Genomic DNA, 27,748 nt, shown 5'->3' with positions numbered 1-27,748 from the left:
GATTCCATATAATGATGTTTCCTTTGTTATTATAAAGTGTTCTGTCAGGGCTGCTCCAACAGAACATACTCTACTAGAAACAGTGACTTTCCATCAGGACCAGATTTGGAAAATTTATGTTTTAGAAGTGATTGTATCAAGACTGGCTTTGCCCCTCTCATTCTTGAAGGGAGAATTCTTAAATTTAAGAAACAGGGCTCAGAAGAATGTATATTGGGCTTCTCGCTGTCGCTGGAAAATGATCCTTTGGTGAAACTGGAAACCTGCTCTGTGAATGCTGATGCTATAGATTCTTGTAGATGGAAAATTATAAGGTAGAGGGAAAGACTTAGTAGAAAACAGAAATTGTCTATATCCTTTTATTTTTATCCTTTAAAAAATTGCATTGAAACAAAAAGGTTGGAAGTATTCTGGGGATAACATGGGAATGTTTCCTGGCAAAGGGGCTTCCCGAATTAGAGTGTGAAGTAAGGGAAACTGGTTCTAAGTCTCTCTAGTTCATTTCCCTTTATACTTCTCTGGCCTTCAGTGTATGGCATTCCTTCTGCCATGGCATCTCTTGAATTCATGCCCTTCTCTCTGTTCACAGGGCCACCATCCTAGATCAGGCCCTTCTCACCTCTTGATCAATTATCATATATTATATTATTGTTGTTATATCTTGTATTATATTATAAAATGCAGTACTGTTTGTAAGTCACAGTGCTTTAAAAATGCTTATTCTCCTTTGGTTCGCCCTTACTTGGTTTATTGTTATAGCTTCCTAATTGGTCTCCTTAGCCAAGTTTTTTCCCCATTCCAGTCCATCCTTCAAACAGTTGCAGAGTGATTTAAAAAAGCGCTCATCTGGCCTTGTCACTCCCCATTCAATAAACTCCAATGGCTCCCTATTGCCTGTCAGATTACATATAAATACAAATTCGCCCATTGGACATTCAAAGCCCTCCACAACCTGCAGTCATCCTGCCTTTCCAAACTCACAACACATTATTCGCCTTCACACACATTGTGGTCTAGCCAAGGTTGACTCTTCTTACTGCTCTTTACATGTAGCATTCTGTCCCCCATCTCCACACCTTTGCACTTTCTGGCTCCGTATCTCAGATTCAGCTCTTCCTCATCTCAACTTCTTTGAATCCCTTGATTCTTTTAAGGCTTAACTCAAGTATGGCCTTCCTTAATCTCCCCAATGGTTGGTGCCCTCTGTCCAGTATTTTGTACATGCCTGCGTGTTGTCCCCTGCATTATATTATCAGCTCATTGGTCTTAGCATTTTCACTGTTCACTCTGTATCCCAAGTGCCCGACACATTCCCTGCTCCAGATGAATTGCTTAACAAATGCTTTTTGATTCTGTGACACAGCCGCCCTGGCCTCTTCTTGTTTTGCACGCGCGGCACTCTTCTCTTCTGTCTGGTGGCTTTGGACCGGCAGTCCCCCTTTACCTCTACCTTGTAGAGTTTTGTTCTTCCTGTAAGATGCAACTCAGGTACCATCTTCTGCCTGCAAGGTACCCTTTCTTGACCTCCCAGCTGTTAGTGCATGTCCTTCCAAACTACCTGGGATTGGTTTGTGCTTCTTTTCCTTTTCTATGTGCTTTGTATTTCCCTCTTAGAAGGTAAACTCATTGTGAGTTGAGATTGTTTCATTTTTTGTATTTGTGTTCCCACCACATGAATTAGGCATTTATTCCTTGAGTCTCCCTCCGTTCCAGGCAGATAGTCAGCAAGCATTTATTAAGCCTCTACCATGTGCCAGGCACTGTGCTAAATGCTGGGGATAGAAAGGCGCCCCCCCCCAAAAAAAAACCAGTCCCTGCCTTCAAAGAGCTCACAGTCTAATGGAGGAGACAGCATACAGACAAGCATGTACAAAGCAGCTGTATGCAGGATAAATTGTGGAAGGCATAAAGATTGAGAATGGGGAAAGGCTTCTTGCAGAAACAGTGAGAGTGTAGCTGAAACTTGAAGGAAGCAAGGAGTCAGAAATGAGGGGAGAGAACACCCCAGGCCTAGGAGACAACACAGGACTGGGGAGATGGTGTGTCCTGTGTGAGGAACAGCAGAGGGGCCAGTATTGAGGGCTCCCAGAGCACGTTGGAGAGTGAGGTGTAAGAACTCTGGAAAGGTAGGAGGGGACCAGCTTTGTGAAGGGCTTTAAAAGCCAAACGGGTTTTTCTTTGATCCTGCACATAAGATGGAGATGGTTGGGTGAGATCTGCATTTTTGGATAATCCATTTGACGGCTGAATGGAGGGAGCTTTGAAGTAGGGAGATCCTTGAGGCCCGGAGGCCAACCCCGGGCTAGTGTGGTAATTCAGGTGTGAACCACCACCCCCATCACCCTCTGCTCCCCATTCAGCTGCCAGAGTCCTCCTCCTAAAGTGCAGGCCTCACAGTGCCTGTCCTCCATAAACTCCCTGAGACTCCCTGTCACCCCCCCCCGGGCTATTCTTGGTTTTTTTTTTGCTTTGCTCATTTCTTCTCATTGTGATGAAGGGTTAAATCCTGACACTCCCACTGCTCTCTATTTCAGTCTCCGTTCATGACATCAAGCTTATAATGGGCTCAGAGTCCAGTGGCCTGCCCTATCGATTTGTGTGTTACAGATCAATAGGGTAACTGGAAATGCCTTCCCTCCATTAGACTGCTTGCTAATCTTACCATGACTGCAAGGCATAAAAAGGTCAAGGTTAGACAGGCCAACGTGTGCGTGTGCGCACATCCCTGTGTGGAGAGAGAGGTGATTTTATAAACTCTCCTGTCTTCTATAGAAAAGTGCACAACTCAGAACATAAACGTCTACTACTTGTTAGACTTTCTGGACACCAGTGACACCTGGTCTGTGATTCAGTCAGTCAATCAAACAAGCACCCGAGTGCCTACTGTGTGGTCTAAGTACTGCAGGTAAAAATACAAAGACTAGAACAATCCTCTCTCGAAGGAGCTTACATTCTCTTGTGGGAGAAAACAAATACACTGTGTGTGGTGTATCTGACTATCTACATGTATATGTAGTTAATAAATACAAATATATGCTTTTATGTTTATTATAAACATATCTATGTCTATGTAAGTGCACATTTGGCAGATAGGTGGCTCAGTGGATAGAGTGCCAAGCCTGGAGTCAGAAGGACCTGAGTTCAAATCCAGGTTCTGACACTCACTAGCTGTATGACCCTGGGCAAGTCGCTTAACCTCTGCTTTAGAAAAAACCATGGACAGTTGGTATACTATGGTCCATAGGTCATAGATGTGGCTGAACAGCAACATATAAACACATATACACACACAAAGAGTAGTTAAATAGAAGGTGACATGTAACATCTAATAGGCTGAAAACATAGCTGGGGGCCAAGTTATGTTGTCATTCAGTTGAGTCTGACTCTCTATGACCCCCATTTGGGGTTTTCTTGGCAAAGGTACTGGAGTGGTTTGGCATTTCCTTTTCCAGCTCATTTTACAGATGAGGAAACTGAGGCAAACAAGGTGAAGTGACTTGGCCAAGGTTACATAGCTAGTAAGAGTGTGAGGTCAAATTTGAACTCAGGTCCTCCTGACTCCAGGCCTGGTACTCTATCCACTGTGCCACCTAGCTGCCCAAGTTGTACAGGGCTTTAAAAGCTAAATAGAGGAGTTTATTTTTGATCCTAAAGACAGTCAGAAGCCACTGGAATTTACTGGGTAGGTGAGTCACGTGATCCACCGGGAAGCTGTTGCTGGAATCTAGTTAAGAGGTGATGAGATCTTGGACTAAGGTGGCAGTTGTGTGAGAGGGGAGAGAATGGTTGGTGTGCAGTAGCTTTTGCAAGACTTCGTATGCGTAATGAGTATTGTGTTCTTCACAGGGGGTGGGAGAGGGAGAGAATTTGGAACTGAAAATAAAATGGAATTTTAAAAATTGAACAAAGGGAAGAGTTAGGGTTAGGCAAAAGCTGTGAGGATAGAGACTAGATTTGGCAGCTGGACATGTGGCATGAAGGCGGAGCGCTGCCACTATTCTGGGTGACTTTGTTCCTTGCTATTTAAATGTACGAAATGTGTATGGAATCAATCCAAGGTAATGGGTCTGGGGAGAAGGGGAGTGGTTGGAAAAGGTGAAGTGCTGGAGGTGGCCCAGGGTGGTGCCTCACAGCTCTGAAGACAAGGACATCATCCTTTCTAAGCATCAGTTCAAACAAGATAGGGCTGGTGGAGTAGAGTATAAAAATCAAACTGCATCTGTCCTGAGCTTTTGAGAGGCTCCATGGGGCCAACTTACTAGATAGAGAGTGCAGAACATGCTCACGTCTTTCCAGCATGAAATGTACATCTGTTTGTGTTCATCTGAGCTTTCTGGTTGTTAGATTCTGGGTGTACAGAGCTTGTTGTTGAGGACATCTGTAAGAACTTGGTGAATTAACTAGGGAAACACCTGAAGCTTTTTTTTTTCTTTTCTTGGAACAGTGTCCTATTTTTTAATTCCAAAGTTAGACATCTTCAAGTTAGGAGTAGAGTTAGCTTGTAACATTATTTCCCTGATAAATTCATTTTAAAATAATGTTCCCATTTTAGACCCTTTAATCAGGCTAGCTCTGCTGCATCAGTATTTGTATGGTGCCAAGTAGAATGTTGTGTCCAGTTTGGGATTCCATTTTTAAAAGGCTGTGGAGACCATAGAGAAGGCAAAGGAAAGGCAGAAGCATGATTAACAGTAGGTGTGCGTGATTACAGCAAGCTCAGAGCAAAGGGTTAAAAGGGAGAGTGTCATCTTAGCTGAGTTGTAAACCAAGGCACAGAGGTGGTGGGCTAGTGATAGCTGTTTATGTTTTTACCTCCTAGGAGCAGGATAGTGGAGCAAAATATTTCTTGGGTCCCTTTTAGCAATTTGATTCTGTCTGTGATTCAGATAGAGGGTGTTCTAAATAGTTCTTGAAGGGAAAAAGCGGAAAGGAACACTTTTTTTTAGGCGTTTTTAGAGCTGTTGCAATGTTTGTCACCTGTTTTATCCTAAAGGATTAATGGTTTGGATGTCTTTGCTCTGAAATATTTATTTTCCATTTTAAATATTCATGAGTGACTGATGGCAGAACTCGCCTGCAGGGAGAAGTCAGCATTCTGGAATCTTTGAGTTAGGTCAAAGGAATCTCTTCAGCAGCATCTCAGTGCTTCTCCCTGCGCGCGCCCCCCCCTCCCCCCGGCTTGTCCAGTGTGTTGGTTGGAGACCTCCAATGAGGGATACTCACTACCTCCCAAGGCCACCCGTTTCCCTTTCGGTCAGCTCCGAATGGTAGTGCGTTTTCCTTATATAGAGCCAAGACTGGTTTGTCTGCAGATTCCACCCATTGCTGTAGTTCTGCCCACTGTGGCCAAATAAATAAAGAACATCTTTCTTCTGCATGCCACCCATTACTTTCCGATAGTTCTCGTGTCCTTAAGTCTTCTCTAGACTAAATCATTTCTTTCAACTGATCGTTATATAGCATGGTTTTCATCCCCTCTCACTGTCCTGTTTGCCTTCCCCTGAACGTATTGCAGCTTGGCAGTGCCCTTCCCAAAATGCAGGAACTAGAACTGGATGCAGTTTTCTTGATGTCATTTCTCTTGGGCACAGAAGGCCTGTTACATAAAGGCAGAGGCCTTTATGAACCTATTCTTGCTTTAATGTACTTTACCATTGCCTTGGCTTCTTTGTTGAGCCTGTAGTGAGTCTACTAAAGCCCTCAGATGTTTTCCTCTCATCATTGTCTGACCACACCTCTCCCATCTGGGCTGTGTGAAATTTGATTTGGGGGACTCACATTTGCCCCTATTTACTTTAACTTCTGTCTTATTTTGCCCATCATTTCAGCCACTAAGATCCCTTTTATCCCAGTCCCCTCATCCACGTGTTATCCTTTCCAGCTCTTTGCAGGTTTGGTAAGCCTGCTGTTTGTACCTTCATCCAAGTCATTGATAACAATACTGAAAAAGAACAGGGCCCAGGGCCCATGGTAGCGGCCTGGAGACCTGAGATTGAATGGCTTATTGCCACTTCTCAGGTCCAGTAATAGAACTAGGTTCTAATCCACCTGATTGTATTATGGTTCATTTGACGTCTTATCACATGAATATCATAAAAGACTTTGACACCCTCTTAAAATTCAAATATGCCATGTTTGTGACATCTCCTGACCTACCAGTCCAGCTGCTTGCCTTCACCTAGTAATGAGGTAACCTCTCCTGGGTTCTTCATGAACTTGGGTTGGGTCTTATTGGTCAGTGCTTTCCTCTCAAGACTCACAAACCCTTCCTTTCCTTGCATGTTAAGGAACTCTGGCCAGAAACTTAGATTAAGCTCACCAGCCAATAGCTTACAGACTTCCATTCTCGGGAGCTGACTCACATTTGCCCTTTTCCTGGACATGTAGTACCTCTCTCTATTCCCAATGATTTCCCATAGACCATGGACAGTTAAGTCGCAGTGTCAGATGCCCTCAGGCCTCCTCTTCTGCCTGCCTATAGCAGTATCTTTTATTGTTTTTGGCTTTACCTTTCAAAAGGTTTGTATTTTTATTTACTCAATACAATTCAACAAAGATCAATTAACCACCTAATTTATGGAAGGCACTTTCCCAAGATGGCTGCTTTTTGTTAGTTACTTTTCTTTCTCTCCAAGCAGGAAGAGTCTTCATTTTAGATGTTCCAGCAGTCTCCTACTTGAGAACATTTAACTTACAAACTTGGTTGCCCTCTCTGAGAGCCATTGGCTCCCCGGGATCCACAGATTCAGGAGACCCTCCCTGCCTCTCTCACCTCTTAGCCATACATGGGAATAGACTCTGAAGTTGCCCTTGCACAGGGCTCCTGTCACTACCCCAGATGAGAGCTCATGGCTCCCTAGAAGTGTTCTTTCTCAGCCCTCCAGAACAGGAAATGTCTGGGTCTTCTCTCTACGCTCCATCCCCCAGATAAACTCAGTCCTATAAGGGTGAATAGAAAGGAGAGTCAGTCTCTGCTGTAGGATGTACGTGCTTCATACTGGGACTGCAGATGGAGGAGATAGTATCCTACCATCCCCCAAATGAGTTTGGAATGTGCTTTCCTCTTGGTTCTATAATATTAGAAGTGCCAGAGTTTATCATTATCAAGGGTTAAATAATCTTTTGTTGATCTGGCTGATAATCTAATCATTCTCTGTAACATTGTTTAAATGGAAAATGCATTCTTTGTTCCAGACAACCAACTGAAAAAGTGAATCATTTGGAATGGTATATGTTAAATGTAATGCCTGTAGTCAAGAGGTGGAGAACTGTGGACTTGAGACCACATGTGGCCATTTGTTCCATGAAGTTCAGATTCAGTCAAAGGGCCACACTTGAGGACCTCGAGGCTACAGGTTCCCCACCCCTTGCCTATATACTGTATATTTTTTATTCATATGCTGAAAAAAACAAAACATTAGGTCTGGGTTCAGATTCTGAGCCTGCCATTTCCCAGCTATGATTCCGCCCCTCTCTGAGACTCAGTTTCCTTGTTTGTAGAATGGGGATAATGATCTTTGCAGGCTTTCTAAAGTGCTTTGTAAACTGTAAAATTAGGTGTAAAGACCTTCAGACCATAACAAATGTACCTTTTGATGGCACAAGCTTGCTGTATGGCACCTGAAGGGTAATATGCATCACCATTCTCAGAAATGAGGGAAAAAAATACCCAAGACTTAATTAATACAGTGAATATTTCAAATGTTCAACTGTATATGAGAGAGAAAAACCTGCACTTCCTCTGTAATCCCTTGATAATCAGAGTAACAGCTCACTATCTCTCCTCAGGTTCAGAGAGCTAGAACCAGGAGGAACCTTAGAGGTCAACTCATCTAATCCTCTTTTATTTTACAGAGATAGAAACTGAGGCCCATGGAGGTTGGGACTTGCTCAAGACCACACAGGCAATAATAGAAAAGGAGTCCAGTGATGAGTAGTTAGTCTTTTAGTATCTTTTCCTACTGGGTATTCCAAATGTATTGGAGAGGCCGAAGTGGTATTAGGTTTGCATTTCCCTAATGAAGACTCTTAGAATCTTTACAAGTAGGAAATTTTTTTGTGTCAGGTTTCTCCCACCCCACCTTTTACACCCTTTCCTCTCTTCAGTTTGTAGTTCCTTTTGAGGATTAAAAACATTTTTCTTCATTGATTACAGGTAGTTTTTCTATTTTCTCCAGTATGGCACTTTCTTCTTCCTAAGGCTATTGAAAATGGGTCAATTCAAACAAGGCCTATGATTGGCTTTTTACCAGGTCATAATACCCTTTACAGGGAGAAGGGACTTGAACAGGGGTGGGGAACCTGCAGCCTGGAGGCCACATGTGGCCCTCTGGGTCCTTGCATTCGGCCGTTTGACTTAATCCAAAATTAATAGAACAAATCCCCTTAATAAAAGGATTTGTTCAGTAAAACTTGGATTAAGTCAAAGGGCCGAACCCAAGGACCTAGAAGGCCACATGTGGCCTCCAGGGCGCGGGTTACCCACCCCTGGACTTGAAGTTGAATGTCTGGTAAATATTTCCAACAGAAGCCACTAAGCTAGGAAACTACTGCCTTTAACAAGCTTTGGGAGAGTAGGTGTAACACATTTCAAGTGCTTAAATGCGAGCATCTCTCCACTCCAAACTTAAGAGAGTATCATTTCTTTTTCCATTTAGGTGTTTAATAAATGTTTTTTGCTATGTCTTTATCCTTTCATCAGCATGCACTAACCAAATACGTTGCTCCCAAACTGTCATTTATATCCATCTTCCTACTGCTTCTGAATAAGAAGGGAAATCTTTTTTTTTTAAAACTAAAATGTGTCTGAAAATATGCTTGTAATTTAATAGCCTTGCCAGAGTATGATCAGCATTGGTAATGTATATAGATACTTGTAAAGCACAGCCTTGCAAAACTCTCAGCACATAGTAGGTGCAAAATAAATGTATTATTAGAGTGTTGATCTAATTAAGGTCTATGAAAGAGTGTTATCAGCTTCTTTTCAAAGCCCTTTGCTGACAGTGGCTCCGTGAAGTGGCTTGATTCTTATCAGCTCTTATGTTCTTGCCTCCAGGTAATTTCATACCTACCTTATTGAAAAGCCTGTTTTGGCTCTCCATTTCCTTTCACCAGAAATCCTGAATCTTTGAGATATGTGTATGTCTCCAAACAACTCTCCACCCACTGTTCTTATCACTTGATATTATCCCAAGCCAGAGGTAGGGTCTCCTTAAAAATTCTGTGTTCCTACCGAGATAATAGTAATAGCTAGCATTTATGTGGTACTTCCTGTGTGCCAGCCGCCATACTGAGCACTTTACAGTTATTATCTATTTGAGCCTCAGCACAACTCTGGGAAGCAGGTGCTGTTGTTATCCCCATTTCACAGATGAGGAAACTGAGGCAAACAGTGGTCAAATGGTTTGCCCAGGTTCACGTAGCTAGGAAATGTTTGAGGTCACATTTGAATTCAGGTCTTCTTGTCTCCGGCCATGGTGCCATTGAGGTGCCCATAGATTCATTTTACTTTTCCAGGGAAACTGCCTTGCCTGTTACTGGTTCTTTATCTTTGTTCATTTTGTTCCCCTTATATTGTATGCTCCCTCCCTGCTTTCTGCTTATCTGAATCCTGCCTGTCCTTCAAGGCCAACCTTCTGTTCCAGTTTTCCCAATAAGCCTTTGTTGACCACCAAATTGCACTGGTCAGAGAACTGAGCCTTGAATCAGGAAGACCTAAGTTCATATTTGGCCTCAGATACTTACTAACTGTGTGGCCTTGGGCAAATTGATCAGCCTCTGTTTGCCTCAGTTTCCTCATCTGTAAAATGAGGACAATAATAAATAATAATGGTACACATCTCCCAGAGTTACTGTGAGATATATGTTAAAGCCCTTAGCCCGGCACATGGCATACAGCAGGCACTGAATACGTGATCGTTGCCTTTCCTCCTTTTCTCCTGACTACCCAGAGCACTTAATCTGTGAACAGTCCTTTTAGCCTTTAGTCATATATGGCCTTGTATACTCTTGCCTTAGCCAGAAGTGATGCCTCAGGGAGCTTCCAGCACTGTACCTCTACTAGTCTGTCAGCCATACCTGGCTCTGTGGTTTTCACCTGGTAGGTACTCAAACTTACTGAATCATCATGACAGGACATAAGGGAGAACTTGTGGGTGTTTAGAGCTGTACAGCAGTGGTGGAGAAGGCCCTTGTCAGTGAAGGCAGTGAGACAAAAGGGGGATCACTTGGTGGGGTGTGTCGGGGTGACTTCATTAAGTAAAGTGCCTTCCATCTGGAACCTTCAGTGAAGAAACTTCCCTGCCTACATGGATCTTCCCTTCCTCTGAACCCCCAGAGTAATGCGTGATACCATCCTTGTGGAACCTGCTTTGTTCTTCTTGTATGGTTAGATTGGGATCCTCTTGAGGATGGGACTTGTGTCTTATTTGTCTTGGTAGGCTTCACATCAGTCCACTGGGCCTTGTATATCCTAACAAGAAAAATAGTAGCTAGCATTTCTATAGTGCCTTTAAAAAAAAAAAGGTTTGCAAAGCACTTTCCAAGTGTCTCATTCAGTTCTCACAACCTTGGGAGGTTAGTGCTGTTATTTCTTACATTAAGAAAACTGAAACTGAGGTGGAGAAAGGTTAGATGACTTGCCCAGGATCACACAGCTAGTGAGTGTCAGAGGCAGCATCTGAATTCGGTCTTCCTGACTCCCAACGATCTGTGCCACCTGGCGGCCGCAGAGTGAATGTTTGAATGAAAAGCAGGTACGTGATATCTCTATAGCTGTACTTAATTCTACAGACTTTGTGTCCTTATAGCTTTCATTCGCATTTCCCCATAACATTACTTGAGGAGAAGCTGTGCTACTTGCTTTGCTTTTTGACTTACTGTAGTGATAGCTGATCAAATGTTGATGCCTCATTGCTGTCACTCCGTTTGTCACACGGCTAGTATTGCATCCAGGCTGGCCTGGGCCACTGGCAGAACACGGGCAGCTAGCGAAGGATTTATACGTAAGAAATGCTGGTGATGTCATGGCCCACGTGATGAACTAAGGACTTCGTGGTTTTCCCCCAGTCAGTCAGTAAGCATCTGTTGAGTTGGGTGCCAGGCACCATGCCGATGTCGGTGACACAAAGAAAGGTGCAAGACAAACCCTGCTGTCAAGGAACAAGTGAGATAATACATGGAAAAGCCTTTTATAAACCTCATGGGGGTAAATCAGTGTGAGCGCTCAGTGACTACGCACTAGAATCGTCTCTTCTTAGCACTGTATGATCATGGGAAGCTTACTTCCCCTCTCTGGGCCTCAGTTTTCTTATTTGTAAAATGAGGGGGATGGACTGCATGATTTCTGAAGTACCTTTAAAACTCAGATATTTGCTAGTTGTCTGTAATTAAATAGTAAACTTTATAACGTTCCTAATTCCTTTGATCAGTTCTTTGGAACCTGTAGCTGCTCATGGGGATGTCATGAATTTGTGAGAGAGGCATTCATAGAATTAGAATAAGATCCAAGTAGTGTCCTGACTCTTGTGGTCATCATGCCTGTTTTTCTCTTTTCCTCTAAGCTTAAATGCACACATGCATGTGAACACACACACACACACACACACACACACACACACACACACACACACACACACACTTGCCCCCCTTCAGATGTGCATGGGTGAGGATTTTGGTTCCTGGCTTTCCAACTGAACAAGGCTTTCAAGGTCATTCTGTCCAATCCCTGAAAGACAGATATGCACAAACCCTCACAGAGAGGGCAAGCCAGGACCCAGGAACAAACCTGGCTCCTCTCATCCCAAAGGCAGCTGTTTTCCCTCCGCCAAGCTCCTTCTGGTTGAATGCACTTATCTTTGAATTGACTGAGAAAAATTTTATGTGGGGGGCAGCTAGGTGGCGCAGTGGATAGAGCACCAGTCGTGGAGTCAGGGGGACCTCAGTTCAAATTCGGCCTCAGACACATAACACTTAGTAACTGTGTGACTCTGGGCAAGTCATCTTAACCCCAATTGCCTCACCAAAACAAACAAACAAACAAACCAAAAAAAACCTAACCTGATATGAACCAGCTCTGCAAAGGAGAGCCTGCTCTCCAGCAATGTCCAGAGTTGTGGTAGCTCTCTCAGAGGAGCTATTGCTCTTTGTAATTCCTGGTCTTGGGATTTCTGAAGTGTGCCCTTTTCCGTATTTGGACTTGGCTGCCTCATGCAGGTATGGATTTTGTTGTGGATCAAGAAGGAGGTGATTAGCCTTGGATTTCTTTTGTTTACAAGCATCCTGCCTGTTCCCTGGAGCCATCTGGTTGTACTGGTTTCATAAACTCTGAAATAAGAGTAGTCTTCTTCACATGGGAAATTACTTCCTCATCTGTACCCTCTGCTCTTCTGTCCTTGAAATGCCCTGGAAAGGGTCAAGTTATGTGCCAAGTATACTATGTTAATTGTGGAATCCTTTCTGCATAATACTTCCTCTGTTTGAATTTAGAGATCTTTTTTACATGTCTAGGGAAGACAAGAGCCTTCTCTGACTTTTAATTGATGCTTCTGAGTTGAAGTAGGTGATTTCATGCACACAGCCTGGGGGGGGGGGGGTAGACTACTGAAATAGCCAAAATAGACCTATTAGATCAATATTTATCTGCTGCAAAAGGGAGTGGTTCATTTTGCTCAAAAAAGAAGCACTTCACCCACTTGTGGCAGGAAAACCGTGCTTGCTCGGTAGCCTTTGAGGAGGGAGCATTTCCCTCCTCTGGGGTTAGAGCTGGAGACAGGTAGCTTAGGTTATCAGTCATGTATGTTCCAAGATGTGCCTCAGGGCGGTCTAGTGAGTGTAGAGGCAGCCTGAGAGCCAGGGTCATCTGGAGCCAAGTTTGACCTGACACATAGTGGCTTTGTGACTGCAACCAATCAAATCACTTAACCTCTCAGGGTTTTAGGCAACTCTTAGGAATGTCAGGTGAAGAGAGACTGCCACCCTGCATTGGTAGAAGGAATGTTCTTATGCCAGTGAAACATCATTTCCAGTTCCTGTCCTTATTCCTAGAGAACTACATGTTATAGAGGGGATGGATTATGCTGACCTAATGTGGGCATTTTATGGCCTGGAAAGATGTATTTTTCTTATGAAAAATCTGAAGCATTTCTCATTTTAGCTCTTGTGTTCTTGTTGACCTTCTCGCGGAGTGTGGAGGGACATTTTGATTTCCTTTCTCTGCAGACAAGTGTCTGCCAGTGTTCCATTCCTACAGGACGTATAATGCTTGGGGTACCCACTGGTATTGTGTCATGTATCTTGCCACCCTTCCCCCAGCTCCCTTTGCTAATTGAGGTGTTTGTTCAGTTCAGTGAGCAAGCTCTGTCAAGACTTCCCCTGTGGGAGAGTGAATATTGTGTGTGTGGTGGGCGGGACCATTCCCAGAAGGATGGAGACAGAGAACTGAGGTTTGGATGAAAGCGATGAGCCTCCAAGGGGCTGACTTAGAGGAGGGAAAACCTGTAGACATTTTAACCCTAACTGGAGGCCAGCTAACAGCGTGTTTTGCCATTCTGTCTTATTCAGGAATCTCTCCTTTGAATTTCTGAGTAAATGTTGTATGCTTCTAGAGCTAGGGAAGCTACTGGTACTGAGTGCTGGTCATCTGCGCTTCCTCTTTCCCAGATGTCTCATGGCCAGCAAACCCTAAGCTCAGCACTGGATTGGACTAATGGAAAAGGAGAGGCTCTGGTTTTTTCTACAGCAATTACAAGTCATCAAACAAGTGCTGAATAGATAATAGGTAGAAGGAAAAAAATTGGGGGTGGGGGGAGTGTTCAAAACAAAACAAAACCGAACTACTTTTTTTATCCTGAAATTTTCAAAGGTTTAGGCTTAAGGTGTTTATTTATCACCAGCTGACCTCTCCTCTTTCCTTCAGTTTCTTCGAAAGTCATTTTTTAAAGCATGCAAAAGAAAGATTTTAAATGCAAAATAATTTATGGGATCACTTCGATCTAATTTCTAGATGCTGAGATAGCCCAGAACTATACTAAATAATTCTTCATTTGCAAGAGAAACATTACATTTTCAGCCTCCGGTAGTAATTGCCATTTTCATCAGAGAAGGGAGGATTCAGTGCTTTCTCTCTCTCCTGGTGAACTTCTGCCTGTTGACTTTTAATCTAGAACTTGATAGAGATTTTCCTCTTCTCCTGACTTAACTACAAAGAATGAAAATTGATTTTGCACATAAAGTAACTGGTGAACAAGTGACCCACTAAATGAAGTGGATTGGATTATCTCTAAACCTGTAGAAATGAGTGCCAAGAGAAGCTTCTCACCAGCTTGCTCATTAGCCTAGAACAGGCCTCGAGTTAGAGCATGGGATGGGCCAAAGGGAACTGGATGTAGCAGAAGTGATAGTGAGAGATTTGGGGATTTTCTCACCTTCCTTTTAAAATAAAACAAATGCTTTTTGTGCCTGTGGTACACTGCACTGGGGAGTTCCCAAGAAAATGTAAGGTCTCCCCTTTTTTTTAAAGTAATGTTTATAATTTGTCTCCTTGTATTTGCCCTACTTTTTCATAAATTGGCAAAAATCAAGAAACAATCTATACATTAAAATTCAGCATCTTGCAACTTAATTTGCAACAAAAATTTTAAATGTTTTAAAATTAAATGTATGTTGTGAAAACTCCACTTTTAAAATTAATACACAAAATTATAATTTTACAATAAATTGTACATAACTATGGTTTTATGTTCCCAGACTATAGATCAATTAAAGACATACAATAATTCAATACATTTCTTTTTTTCCAGTACAAAACCTTTTACCAAAACTGAAAAATTCCTACAGTCTGACTATATTTAATTGTGTTATTTCACTAAACATGTACTTTCACTAGAAGTTATTCTTGGGTAACCAGAGAAAGGACTTTAATTTTGGAGTATTAGTGACCTAATCACCTACAAAGTGATTTCCGAGCTTAGATTTGTGACTTGCCTTTCAGCTTGGACCACAACCTCACCTGATGGGCTTGCTGAGAGGGATGCTGTCTGTATATCAACAAGAGATATAGAAATGTGGGTTGTACCTTGTATAAACAGATTTGCAATCCTACATGTGTAAATGTGCTATACATGAGAGGATTCTTTTAGAAGTTTGACCTTGATTATAAATGAATGGGGAGAAATGCTGGTTTACTGAAAATGCGTTATTTGAATAAAACATTGTGTGCAATATGACAGATTTTTATACAAAGTTAAATACATTAATTGCTTTTACCCCCTAGGTTTGTTAAGTTAGGCCAGTGAAAGAAATCTGAAGTAACTCCCTTCCAGGCCAGCAGGGCTTAAGGTGTATTGTCTCTGATGGGGGGGGGGGGGGTTGCCTCACACATCTCCTCTCCTCCAGGATTGTATGTTCAGAAGTAATAACTCTCCCCCCCTCCACCCCCAATTTTCATTGAAACCCTGAGGCAGGTTGGGAGTAAGTTGTAGATGGGATTGAGGGGAGGGGGTAGAATGACATTTGTTTTGTGTTGCCTACTAGAAGTTGAATGGAATTGGGTTTTACTGATTATTTCTTTTGATCACTTAGTTAAGTGTTTTCAAGCCTCTTAATAAGAACTTCATGGAGGTTGTGTTCCTCTCATCTTTGTCTTTGGGCATTTTTGAGAATGAGATTGAAATTAAATTTTAAAATGTACTTTGAGAAACTAATACTGTAATATCAGGAGTACAGTTGAAGAAAGTCCAGCTTGATAGAGGTATTTTTTAAGTTCATGTATGACATTTTAAAGCTAGATCTGGGGACCTACATTTTCTGTTTGTTGCAGAATAGATTGCCAAACGGATGCCAGACTTGACCTGTATTCACTTTATAAAATTTCATGGATGTTGACAAATTTCTTGCTTATATAAAACATCAAAATAGTTACCTTTCCTATGTACAGTTTAGCTTGATTACCATTTTTTGCCATTGTTACAAAGCTTTAGGCAAAAACAGCTATAAAGTGATAAATCCGAGGACTGTAGTGTTGGAGCAAACATGAAAAACCAGGTCTTTGGTTCCTTTGGGGGCTGTGGCCATTTGGTTGAATGAAGGATGAGCAAGGGGGAAGCTGCTTTCAGGTCCACATAAATTATTGGCCCTGGGGAACCAGAACTATCAGGGTCCTTGAAGACCAGTCACGAGAACTGCCCAAGGTCACCCAGGTCATGAGTCAGGAACACTCCCAGGCCATCAGAAATTGGGGGAAGGAAAAGATCCTGCATATGCCATTCATCTAATGTTGTCTATAGGTTAGTTGCTCAGGCTCCAGTAATGATAAAATGTCTGTACTTTTGTTTGAAACAGATCAGCTGTGCTAAAGTACCTGGGATCTCTTGCTATGTATATACATACCTATGTGGGCCAACCGCCCTTCCAGTTTACACAAGTCAGACAGACTTGTGTCACTTGAACTACAGATTCATGAGGAAAGTGAGGACCAGGGGATTCAAAGTCAGAGTCTGGGTCTCCCAGCCTATCATTCTGCCAGTATCACATTCACCTGGTGTTGCTGGTTATACAGGGCTATAGGCACCTTGATAAAAGAGAGAAAAGTCTGGGTCCTTTCCCCAATGCACTCGATGGTTTTGAGCATCACAGTGACCTAATCACCTACAAAGTGATTTCTGGAGCTTATTAGGTTTGTGAGTTATCCTGTGGTAAATCCCAGATTAATGGATCTTGGGAACCCGTCTAAAACTCATGGGTTTGGACTGTGCTGGAGAATAAGAAGGATGTGATGGGACTAGTGTAAAACAGAGGACTTTGAAGGAAGAGAAGCTTAAATGATAGTAAATATTTGCCGGAAGCCATAGAGAGTCACTGCTGATCTCACTACCAAAACTTTACCCTTCTATAAAGTGAAGATAATATTTATCTCCTTCACAGGGTGGGATAATGAGAATTCATTTTCTTGTAAAATGCTTTGAAGATTAAAGTCACTACATAATATGATGTTAGCAATGGCAAATTATGCGGATTGTAATGGGAGAACTGTAAGTCATTAAGAGCTGCATTTTTATTCACTCGGAATCACCTCTACTCTCATCTCTACTTTACTGCTTTAGTGGCATGGGGAGGAGAAAGAGTAGGATAAAATCCAGCATTAGTACATAGGTACCGTGTTCCTTGCTATTTGCCCTGGCATCATTATGATAATTTTCCACTGAATTTCTCTGAGGAGCAAGTCACATTATTCACAGAGTGGCTGTCATAGCAGTTAGGATAGAAGAAGCCTCTTTTTCAGAAAACTGAGGGAGCTCATTCCCCTTTTGTTCAAGGGAGTATCAGTTGAATGAGCATCGAGTTAGTGTTGACAGCCAATGATGCTGTTTGTAGAGTCCTGCTCCAAATCCATTGTCCTGGTGCTCTCGATGGGGTGCCATGGGTTGAGAGAGAAGGATAATTAGGGCTGAGAAAGAGGAGGGTAATTAGTGTCTTGTCTGAAAGAAGTTATGCTCATGATTGGGAGGAAACTGAGTGATATATACCCAGGGTCTCCGTACATTACTTCCCTTAACTCCCCAATTTAGAAAGCGGGCAAGAAGTGTCTGACTGCGAACAGTTTAAAGTCTTTGACCTTCGATGCCACCTAGTAACAGAAAGAAGATGTCCTAAAACTATGCAGGAATCATAAGACTTGAGCCTTGAGCAAAACACAGCTTTGCCTTTTTTGGAGTGAAATAAGAGTAGTTTGATGAGGAGAAGCCCAGCTGTGAAAAGGGGAGTTTCGGTAAGCGAGTTCTACCAGACTCAAAACCCCACCTGTAGAGACAGTCAGCTGAGTGAGCAAAAGCAGAAGGGTCAAGTGGGGATGATGAGAGGAAAAGCATTTCGAAATTCTTCATCATTACTAGATCGAGGAAGCGCTGGCCATTTTACATGCACCACAAGGTCCAGAGCTGGTACATTGAGGAATGAGCTGCAGAGAGCTTTGCATCGGGAATTAGGAAAAGCTTTTCTTTTCGGGTCTTAGGAGTCTAGAACTGGAAGGGGCTTTAGAGATCGTCTAGTTCCACCTTCTCATTTTTTGTAGTTAAAGAGGTGGTGGCCCAAGGAAAAAGTGACCCGACGCTGGCTCTGGATGGGTGCTTCCTGCCTTGTGATATGGAGAGTAGTTCAACAGTACTCTCGGGTGTTTCTTACTCTCAACGTCCCTGACCTACAAATACGTTTTAGAAGAAAGATTCTAATTTTTTTTTGGCTTTTAATTAATTTAGTATACAAAATTCCAACCAGGTTGCTGTCTTGAAATTTTAAAAACTCTGTATTTTTTTCCTTTCCTTGAATCCTAAGGTCCTCATTGACAATTTTTTGTTGAGATTTATTTTCTCTTTTTGCCCCCAAGTTCTTGTCTTATTTTAATATTTCATATTACTTGAAAGCTAGATTTGAATTAGGAGCCAAAAGTCTTGAGTTCAAGACCTTGAGTAAGTCACTTAATCTCTTTGGGCCTCTGTTTCCTTATCTGTAAAATGAATGAGTTGGACTCAATGGCATCTAAGGACCTGAAGTAAACATTAAATGCCAGAGAATTGAATCAGGGACGAGACTGAGATGAGCATGAACAAAATGTGAAGAGAAGGAGAAAACCTTTCCTGTTTGTATTTCGTCCAGAAGTAAAACATCCATCCATAAGGGTGTGGCCAACTGTCTGTGCCCTGCTGGTGGTGTTGTGGTAACTCTGCTCGTTCTTGGGAAGCTCACTGGACAGACAGATGTCCACCTTGCCTCTGTGGCTGCCCTCCGTGGCCACACGTTCTCTTCTTGGGGATTCTTTTTACTTTGGGGCCATTGAGGTTAGAGAGACTGCCCAGAGAAAAGAACCCATTTGAGTGTGTCCTCCCGCTGGATTTCTGGTGGACTCTTTTGCCTTTTAACCTGTCTTCTAGCATCCACTGGTAAAAGTTGTAGAATGAAACTGATAGGCATTTAAGAGCTTTTCCCATTCAGTATCTGTGAACTGAGAGGACAGAAATGCTGGCATTAACTAAGAAGTGAAAGGGACTCCTACTATCCTCTGCCCCTCTGATTGAAGAGGGGAGCCATGAACTCCTGGAGGAAGCCCAGCTTTGAACAGTTCAGACCCTCATCACTCACCAGGCTATACTGCTCTGCTCTGGATCTTCTCTGCCAGACTCCTCCACTGCGTCCCCTTTCCTGCTTCTTGTCATGATGTGTCTTCTGTTAGATTGTAAGCTCCTTGGGAACCGTGACTGTCATTCTTCTCTCTCCCTCCCCTCCTCCCCCCACCCTGGTCATTTTTGTGTCCCTAGAGCTTAGCACAGTACCTGATAACATAGTAGGCGCTTAATAAATATTTATTGACTGAAATTAGTGTCCTTTTGGCTTACTTTTTAAAAAGCCAGGAGTGTCAAAAATAGGGAATTGCTATCTTACCCTTAATTTCAGCCCAGTGATGCTTCTCTAGTTGCCATCAGTGAAGTTGCTGGGGTGTATTTGAGAAAAGGCGTTTATCTTTAGAGGGTATAAATGTTTGGCCTTCAGGTATCTATTAACCTTAATCTGGTTCCAACTCTGTCCAGTAGGAAATTGGCAGAAACATGCATGAAACCTAGATGTGTTTTGTTCTGCCACCTTAGAGCAACAGACTAAGTGTTTTGATGGGTCTAAGTTGTCAGAGAATGTTCAAGGGCTCTGAGGCTCATTCTAGAGCTTAACAAGTTAGGGCTCTGGTCTTTCATGCCGTTCTAAATCGCCTTTCCTTGTCTTTTTCTTTTCCTTTCTCTCACTCTGTCTCCTCTAGGGTAACCAGGAGCCAACAGCCACTCCTGACGCCATGGTTCAGCCATTTACCACCATCCCATTTCCACCACCTCCACAGAATGGAATTCCCACAGAATATGGGGTACCACACACTCAGGACTACGCAGGCCAGACCAGTGAGCATAACCTGACGCTTTATGGAGGCACACAGACGCATGGAGAACAGAGCACTAACACAGCCAGCACGCAGAACGGAGCTCTGACGGTATGTGACTTAGGAGGCAGGGTGTCTTGGGGAGGAACACTGCACTTCATTGCTGTCACGTGTAACCTGGGAAACCTTACACATTTCTCACTCTTCAGGATATGTGCATGAAATAGCAAGTTAGATTGTCTTCACAAAGCAGCCTGGGTCATTTGCCTTTTCACTCTGTTTGTTCTAGGCTGTTTCTCAGGAACATACCAAATGTATCCATTTCTTCATAAATCACTAAACAAATAAGCATGCTTGTTTCCTCAGTGAGTCTGACTCTGGGAATGGCAGACATCTCATTTCTAGAATATTTTGAGTTTTACAAAGTGCTTTTCTCAAAACTATTTCTATACAAGTTGTGCAGGCTGCAGGTGAGGAAGCTGAGGCACAGAGAGACTTAAGTGACGTGGCGCTGAGTCAAACAGTTGATAAGTGTTATAGCTGAGACTCGAACCCGTGCCTGGCCTCCCATAGCCAGCATTCTTGCCCCTCTGCTGAGCCACCTCTGGTTGAGGCTTTAGGCTTAGAAAGAAACAGAGCTTAGAGACATGGAGTCTAGTTTGAGGGCTGTCGTTACTTATTTTTCTTATGAAAACTGTTGACATTTTCTGAATCTGTAATTTTAAAAGTAAGCATAAGTAATCATAGTCTTGGGTGGATTGAGCATTTCTGAGTTTTGATTGACTCAAGTAAGGTTAGCAGCAAGTTATGTGTTATTATACTTAAAAGTATGTGACAGTTTATTTTCCTGTAGTATAATTCTAGAGATGAAGATGTCATCACATAGCTGCCATAGACCCAGTTCTCATTGAAAATTGTTTTATTACCTTCTCCGTAGCATGGATTACCCACTAACAGATTATCCCAATGAGGGCTTTTATCCAAGTCCTAAGCCACTTGTTAAGATTTAGACTCCTAATAAAGAGCCTAGGGTGAAGCTTCTGTTGCATGGGGATGAATTTAATCTGCTAATGCTTTCAATTTTCTTTTTCCTTGATGTTGGACAGAATAGGAACTTTTTTACATAAAAATGCTTAACATTGTGCCCTTCCCTTTCAACCAACAATATTTCAGCACACAAAGGAGATGATCTTTTCTTGTACTTCTCTAATAATACTCCAGTGAATCCATGACCTCCCTCCAGATCTTCTCATCCTGTGTTTTCCATGTGTCTCCACAGAAGGTTAATTTATTAATGGTCTCCTATATGCAAGGCACTACATTAGGTACTGGAGTGACAAAAACCACCTTCTCCCTATCCCACCCCTACTGCCCCCCAAAACAGTCTCTGCCTTTAAAGAGGTGACGGTCTACCAGCCTAGCAGGTTTGGAATTATTAATAATGTTAAATAAAAATCTTTAAGCCTTTCCTTTCTATAAAGAACACAGATCTGTTAATACACCTTTATAGCATCTCTAGAAGTTGAGGTACAAAATCACCCAGCATAATAGAAATCTCTGGTTCTAAACTGTATAGCTTCACAAATAACATAACTACAGAAGGATAGCATAGGGTCTAAGGAGCCTTCCAGCTTTACTGCACATATTCATGAGTTCATTTAAACTGAACTCTTGGCAATTTAGCTGCTCCTTGATCCTAACCTATGGTTTCCCTCAACTGTGTGTTTGCATGGGCTTACTTCCCCCACCCACTCCGTGCCTAAAGCAGTCTTTTCTTTTCCAACTTTTAAATTCTTTCTTATCCTTCAAAGTCGAGCTTCGGAGTTATATTCTGCATAAAGCCTCCCTCCTTAGCCTCAGTTAAAAATCTCTCACTTCCTAGATTGTCCTAGAGCAGTTTGTCTGGATTTCAAACTCTACCTGGTATCATATTTATTTGTGCACAGTAACTTGCTTCTCTACATGTGCAAGCTTCTTGAGGGCAGAGACTACTTTTTTATGTTTGTGTCCTGTGTCTAGCATTGGTCTTTATAGTTACTAACAATTTGTTGACTTGACATCATTTGAAGACTCATTTGAAGATGGTAGATTTTGAAGCCGTGGAAGTGGTGGTTTGGATAAATTCAATTGAGCATGACTTACTTCATTACCAGGGTTATGAACACAAGCTGCATTGTTGCTGTACTTCCAAATAACTTTTTTGAGTGGTCATTAACCACAAACCAATCTTTGTTTCCATTTCAGCAGAAAAAGATAAGAATCTAAAATAAATTCTGAGGCTCCTATGTAGTCTTAGAAGGGATTATTCATCCCTTTGTGCATGTTCCCACTGACCCCCCCCCATTCCTCCATTCTTTCCTGTGCTTTTCTTATTCATATTATTATACATTGTGGCTGAGACAGCAACCCATGTTTGTGTGTTTCTGATAGCAGTGAATAACGTAAGCTCTGACCCTTGACAGAAACCTCTGCCAAGCCTTCTGATCATCTTCCATATTAGGAGACATTTCCTTGAGCTCTGTCAAGGAGCCCTGCGTTATGTCAACCAATATGTGTTGTGTCAGCTCTTAAAAGAAGCCAATTGAATAAGAATAGGAATCTGTGTGCATGGACACTGGGGTTTTGATGGTGATAGGAATAGCTCAGGAGAAATGGGAGCCCATGTGACATGACCATAAACAGAAAGGGAGCATAGCTGCTCTAACTGGAAAGTTAGGTATTATTAGGAAACCACAGAAGCTATAATAGGGCATCATTGAGACACTTGAGTTGAAGATTATTTTTTATTTATCAGAAATAGCATGAGTAGAGTGGTAGGCTTAGAATCAAGAAAACCTGGGTTCAGATCCCACCTCTGACACCCATCAGTCTTTGACCTTGGGCAAGCCGCTTAACCTTGATGAATCTCAGTTTTCTTTGTACTGTAAAATTAGGGATTGTAATAATACCTCCAGTACTTACCTTACTTAGAAGCTTGTTGTGAAGATCTTATGAAGTCGTGTAAGTAAAGTGCTTTTAAATACGTGAGAGTACTTTCTAAGTGATGATGATGCCAATGATGATGTTATACTTCCTGTTAGCAATGTTGTCAGCCTGGGAAGTGAATCAGCATTAGGAGACCTGCGGTGCATTGTTGATCACTGAGTTGAGTAAATCAGTGAAAATTTCAGTATCTCATGTTACATCTGTAAAATGCAGATAAATAATGCTTATAATCAATAATGTCTAAAATTATCCAGTGAATGTTAAACTTCCTTATCTCTCACTCCAAATAAAAGCACAGCACAGAGACTTTCATTTCTCCTTAGACAAATAATGTGAAGTAAATACAAAGTAATATTCTTTATATTTTATAAAAACAGTTTGTCCCTTGTTAGACAACAACTGTAGAAAGATAACTGGCAATAGATATTTCAAAAATAATCCCCAAGAGACCATCTCTGTTGACTCCTGATGATAGCCTTGGTCCACATTGTGAAATCTGGAGGAATTGTACTCATTTCATGGAATTTGATTAGGAGATGAAAAGCAGTCTGGTTGTCCCGAGCGTTAGCTGGATGGCTTCGAGATCTCGAGTCAGGCTTGCTGTTCTGGCAGAACGGCTCCTTGAGGGCAGGGCCAGGGCCATCCTTATTATTGTTCCTCTAGCACTTTGTGTATAGTAGATGCTTAATAATTCATTTCAATTTAGTAACATTTTAAGGCAACTACTGTGTGCACTTGCTTGTACTGGGGACATAAAGACAAAAAGAAACAAGCAGGTTCTGCCTTCAAGAAGCTTTTGTCAGAAGATGGAGGAAATAGAAGGAAATTCGAGGAGGTGGAGATCATTAAACACTAGGCACACAACAACAAAGCTTCACAACATCCTGCCTAAGCTGCCTTTTTGAAAGATAATGCAGACTCTGAGAGGCAGCAGTGGGGAGGAGCACCTTCCATGGGGAAGGCTTGTGTGAGTCCATAAAAGTGAGAGATGAAATGCCCAGGTGTCACAGTAACAGCATTTCCAGGTAGAGAAAAAGAAATGGTCATGGAATTGGAATTTGTTAACATTGAGCCAGGTACACAATGACTCTTGAGAAGGTTTTTCTCCCCCTTTCGGCAGTCCTTCCCTGTTTTGCAGTGTTGCAGGGCAGGAAGTACGCTCTATCCTGGCTGAGGTCATACCAGGGGCTGCCAGGATGCTCCAGGCTGGTTCGACTGTGACAGCCCTTTCACCCCTTAGCACTTCCCCTGAAAAGAATCTTAAGGCTTTAAGACAGTTTAAAATAGCTCAGCCTCACAAAATGGGCAGTGGTGTGCTGTAGAAGGTGGCATTTCACCTTGCCCAGAATGCACTGAGAGAACTGTGGTGGTTCTTTTAGGGCCTGCTATAAAGGTACAAAATGCTTTAAAAGGTGCTCTAACATGGGTCCTCTTTACTCTCGCATGATCCTGCACCAGCATATGTGAGGTATCGTACACCCTCTTGAAGTAATTCCTATTCCTGTGCATCTGTCGTGCTGTTTGTGGTCCTGATGCAGGCTTGCACAAAACTAGCTTGTGTGCATCTTTATTGACAAATTATACAGAGCCAGTCCATCACAGCCCTTTGAGCAGCTGCCTTTACTTTCTTCATCCACCAAATCAGGCAGCTCACCTCCCAGGGCAGTTGGGATCAGGGTCACTGAGACCATGGAAGTTACGAGGCTTTGGGAAATCCAAAGGCCTCTACTAATGAGCCCCTTTATTTTCCGTCAGTCCAGTCTCTACTGATGTTGCTAAGCCACAGCTATGTTCTTAACATGGGACTTGGTTGTTCTTTTCTCTCACATCTGCCTTTTCATACAGCACGAGATCCTCACTACTTGATTCACTTTCCTTGAGTGGAGGCCAGAATTGGGTGGTCTGCTCTTAAGCAGCACTGTAGGAGTTTATTTTGGTGCCCGAGGAGGAACCTCTTCCTGTGCAGACAGTGAGCTGGGGAGGGAGCCCTTCCTGCCTTGGTGGCTGCTTCCCAGACCCTATAGTGGCTTTGCCCATCCCTGAGCACTAGGTCACCAGGCAGTACAGCCCCAACTGCTGGGTAAAAGGCTTCTTCAGGACCCTCTTTCTTCTTAGGGAGCAAAGAAATTTGGCTACCTGGCGGCTGCCATTAGTACACCACTTTAGAGTATACAGATCAGGTCATATCTATCATCTGTACGGTGATTGGTGAGGTGAGTAGGAGAGGTACCATAACAACTCCCCCGTGCTTACTTACCAAGAAGTAAACAGAGACTCCACAAGAGCTGATGTCATCACACCCATGTTCATCGAGGTAGGAGATGCAAGGCGAAGAAATCAGGCCTTAGTCAGCTGACTCCAAACCAGTGCTCTCCCAACTGATCCCCGGCTGCCTTGAATCCTCTCAGATGCTTGTGGTGATTCAGCTTAGTAGGGATGTTTCTGATAGAGCCTGATCTGAGATGTCAGGAATGGATGTGTGTGTACGAAGACAGACAGACACACACACACACACACACACACGCACGCACGCACGCACGCCAGCTACCTCCAGAAACAGAATGACTACGAGTTCTCTGCCTCCCAGGCCCCTTTTGCCCTCCCACTGTTGAGAGCAGGACCATTCCGTGGAGATCGAACCTCTAGAAACGAAAACAACAAAGCAAACACAGCTTGGGCAGACAAATAGAAGAGTTTGGCTGACTGTAGATTCTGCTTGGCTGCCTGAATTTATGGTACCTGTCTCTACCTTTCTGCATGAACTGACTTCTATTATCTTATGAGCTCTTTGTTTGCTTGGACCTGTAGTACCTGACAGGCGCCTCATGCTTATGTAAATTTATGGCCAAGTCCGTTCTTTTACTTCTCTCTCCTTGGTGGCAGTGAGGTGGTTTTAGTGAATAGATCTCTAGACTTGGGAGTCAGAAATCCTGCCTCAGGCACACTTTTATACTACTGTGTGACCCTGGGCAACTCACTTAACCTCCTGCAGCCTCACTTTCCTCATCTGTAAAATGGGGATAATAATAGCACCTACTTTATAAGGTTGTTGTGTGTCTCAAATGAGAACACCTAGGTAAAACTACAGAGTGCTGTATACATACTAGCTATTCTTGATCTTACTATTCTCTGACCGAAGTGGAAGCGACCTAAGGCCATGTCCTTTGTAATTTGATACAAATACATCATCTTGAAGACTGAAATGCTTTGTGTACTTTGGGCATGCCCTCTAGATCGGGGGTTCTGAACCTGGAATCCACGAACTATATTTTTAAAAGAATATATTTGTATTTCAGTGTGATTGATTTCCTTTGTAATCCTACATATTTTAAGTGTTTAAGTATGTAATTCTGATAAGAGGCCCATAAGATTCACCAGATTGCCAAAAGGACCCAAGACACAAAAAGTTAAGCCCTGATCTGCAGGCTAGTTCTCCCTACACTTAGATCTAGCTAATCAGAGTTTTCTACCCTCAGATTCACTGTGTTATACCAAACCCCTCCTTGGTCCGTGCTGTGGAATCCTTACCACATCCCCATTACAATCCTAAACCTTCTCTCTGCTCTTCAAGCCCCTGACCTCACCTGTCCTGTCATTCTCAGCAAATTACTGTGCCTTCTGCATGATGACGATTCACCATGAGGTTCCTCATCTCCCTTCAGAACCTCTCTAGGTTTTGAGGCCTTTCCTTTTCTTCTGTTGAAGAAGAAGTATGTTTTCCTCACAAAAGCCTATCCCTTCAACTTGCCTTCTAGTCTTTCTCTCCCTCCTTCCTCCAAAATCTTATTCTATTAAGTGCCTTATTCCTTTGTGAATCATTGGTCCTTTCACTAACTTCATTGCTTCTGTGTATGAACATGTTTGGTTTTCCAGCTTTTGGGGGACGTGGAGACATAGGAGTCTCGAGGAGAGAAGAGATGGGTTCAGAAAGCTTTTGGGAGGATTCAGTTAGGGAAGAATAACAAGATCACCATAGTATAGTGAGGATGTGACTGAAGTGGGGTCACCACAGTGCATAATGACTCCAGTGAGCCTGGCTGTATCATTTTCTTCAGTTCCATTCTGAACAGGTAATGGGTGTCTAGAGCCAAATCTGAACCCAGGTCTTTCTGACTTCAGGCCCAATGCTCTGTTCCCTGTGCTACCAGCTTCGATAAAAGTAAAAGGTAATCTTGAGCCCTGTGGAAACTTGCCGTGTTATTCAAGCTTCTTAACCATGAATTCTTAAGGCTATCCCCCATGACTCAGCAATTGCATCTGCAGATTCTCTCAGGAACCTGGGATGTACTTTTTTCTGGCCAGATGACTTGAGCTCATTTAGAGCACCAGAGCACTCAAATGATGTCTATAAAGGCTTATTAACCACATGGAAAGACCATTCTCCTTCATTATTTTTTTGTTAAAAAGGAAGCAATAGGAATTGAGTTGTTTCACTTTGTCTCTGTTGGATGCATTAATATTGGATGGTCTGGCGCGCGCCCCCCCCCACACTCCTCCCCTCCCGTCTGTTTGTCTTCCCATTCTGTGGATGTCAAGAAAATAGATCTGTGTGTTGTCGCGTTTCCCCTTGTTGAAATCCTTTCCTGTTCTTCACATGTGGTGCAGCTACAAGGTCACCTGGTTCCTGAGCAAGGAGAGATGGCCTGTTCTCCCTCCAGACTCTCAGAGGGCTACCTCTTTTATGGATTTATCCCATTATAATTGGTATTATATTTATTTTTGTACATATATCATCTCCCTTGGTGTAGTGTAAGCTTCCAGAGGGGAAGTACTCTCTTAATCATCTCTGCATCTCCCTCAGGGTTTGCATGACTCATTGTATATGAGCATTTAATAAATAATTATCTTTTG

The 27,748-nt window shown here is 42.7% G+C and overlaps 1 protein-coding gene across 19 annotated transcripts in view; it reads left to right on the top strand.

Annotated features, from left to right (window-relative positions):
- Positions 1-27,748, top strand: part of RBFOX2 (RNA binding fox-1 homolog 2) — a 303,671-nt gene that overhangs the window by 209,420 nt on the left and 66,503 nt on the right. For all 19 annotated transcript variants that reach the window (XM_078147140.1, XM_078147142.1, XM_078147138.1 and 16 more), the window contains exon 3: positions 19,799-20,023. In XM_078147140.1, the coding sequence (XP_078003266.1) occupies positions 19,799-20,023 (225 nt within the window). The remainder of the gene's footprint in view (positions 1-19,798; positions 20,024-27,748) is intronic.

This window comes from Phascolarctos cinereus, unplaced genomic scaffold, assembly GCF_003287225.1.
Source record: "Phascolarctos cinereus isolate Bilbo 61053 unplaced genomic scaffold, phaCin_HiC Scaffold_1;HRSCAF=81, whole genome shotgun sequence".
Classification (NCBI taxonomy): Eukaryota; Metazoa; Chordata; class Mammalia; order Diprotodontia; family Phascolarctidae; genus Phascolarctos; species Phascolarctos cinereus.
This window is presented reverse-complemented; position numbering and strand designations above follow the sequence as displayed.